Source organism: Anopheles cruzii, unplaced genomic scaffold, assembly GCF_943734635.1.
Source record: "Anopheles cruzii unplaced genomic scaffold, idAnoCruzAS_RS32_06 scaffold03054_ctg1, whole genome shotgun sequence".
Lineage (NCBI taxonomy): Eukaryota > Metazoa > Arthropoda > Insecta > Diptera > Culicidae > Anopheles > Anopheles cruzii.
Window position 1 is genome coordinate 1015 of NW_026456639.1, and position 1495 is coordinate 2509.

General features: G+C 50.0%; 1 protein-coding gene across 1 annotated transcript; it reads left to right on the plus strand.

Moving 5' to 3' along the window:
* Positions 1 to 239: 239 nt before the first annotated feature.
* On the plus strand, positions 240 to 1489 carry LOC128276918 (BUB3-interacting and GLEBS motif-containing protein ZNF207-like; the record flags this gene model as incomplete). The annotated part of the gene is made up of 3 exons (XM_053015378.1): positions 240 to 347; positions 625 to 938; positions 1009 to 1489. Coding segments are annotated over exons 1-3 (836 nt in total), but the record flags the coding sequence as incomplete, so codon positions are not given.
* Positions 1490 to 1495: the final 6 nt, after the last annotated feature.

Here is a 1495-nt window from a genome sequence, read left to right on the forward strand (position 1 = left end):
CACCGCTCGTCTGGTGCCTATATTTGTTTGTCAATCAGAAGAGAACCATCGCATCTTGCCTGTGCACGATAATTTGTGGGGAATAATCGCAACGGTGTCTGTTTTCAATCGCTTCAAATCACAGCGGGCAAAGCGATCGATTGTGTAGAGAATCTCCCACGGCAGTAAGCGGCGCTGGTGCTAGCAATCGAACTGTAATCGTAGCAAACATTTCAAGTTGTGCTTTTTAGAGCTTGTTATTAAGTGAATTTGGCAAACTCCTGGTGAATCCCATCTAGTCAAGCGTTCTACAACCGATTCGAAACAATGGGACGAAAGAAGAAGAAGGCATCGAAGCCCTGGTGCTGGTATCCTTTTACAAATCACTTACCATGTATTAAAACCCCACGTTTGGCCACTTCAACGTCACATAATCGATAAACGTATTGAGTTTGTTTGACAACCAATTTTAATGAATTAACTAGCTGAAATTACCCAAAGGACCCGTTAACTCTCGGGCGAATGTTGATTATGTAACGTTTGTTTGTGCGCTTCCATCAACCCCTTGGCCGTAGAGCCGTGTGTGTGTACGATACTTTTCCTTAGCGGAACTGCGCGAAAATCGTGCCTTTTTCCGTGCCACAGGTACTGCAATCGGGAGTTTGACGACGAGAAAATCCTGGTCCAGCATCAGAAGGCGAAACACTTCAAATGCCACATTTGCCACAAAAAGCTGTATACGGGACCCGGTCTCTCCATACACTGTATGCAGGTGCACAAGGAATCGATCGACAAAGTGCCCAACTCACTGCCGAATCGGTCAAACATAGTGATCGAAATCTACGGCATGGAAGGTATACCATCGGAGGACATCCGAGAGCACGAGAAGCAGAAGAACGGTAACCGGTCGGAATCGGAAGAGGAAGAACCGGCACACAAGAAGGTGAAACAGCAGGATGGTAAGCGCGAGATTTGGTCGATATGTTGGTTTCTGTTCCTCCAATCGTCGGTCATGTTCTTTCTTACCAGCATCGCTAGCGCAGGGTATGATCATGCAAAACATGATGCCTCCACACCTGCAGGCAGCCTACGGCATGAATCCAATGATGGGCGCAATGGGTGGCATGAACCCATACATGGTACCACCGGGCATGCAGATGATGCCGGCAATGATGGCCGCTGGCACCAGACCGCTGTTTCCGTCGGCTGCGGTTAGCACCGCCACGGTTCCAACCTCCTCGAAACCGACGTTCCCCGCGTACAGCTCGGCCACGATCAGTGCGCCTCCGACTACTAACAGTGCTATTTCTGCGGCCGCTGCTGCTAACAGTAGTAATGCGAATAATGGACTCGGCGGGGACTCGGGCAAGGCGGCCTCATCTGTGATATCTCACGCGGGCTCGGGGACATCGAAAATTGTGCACCCTCCAGAGGATGTCAGCCTTGAGGAGATCCGCGCTCGGAAGCCACAGTATCAGAGTCAAGTACAGAAAGCCATTCAACAGTTGTTGCAGCA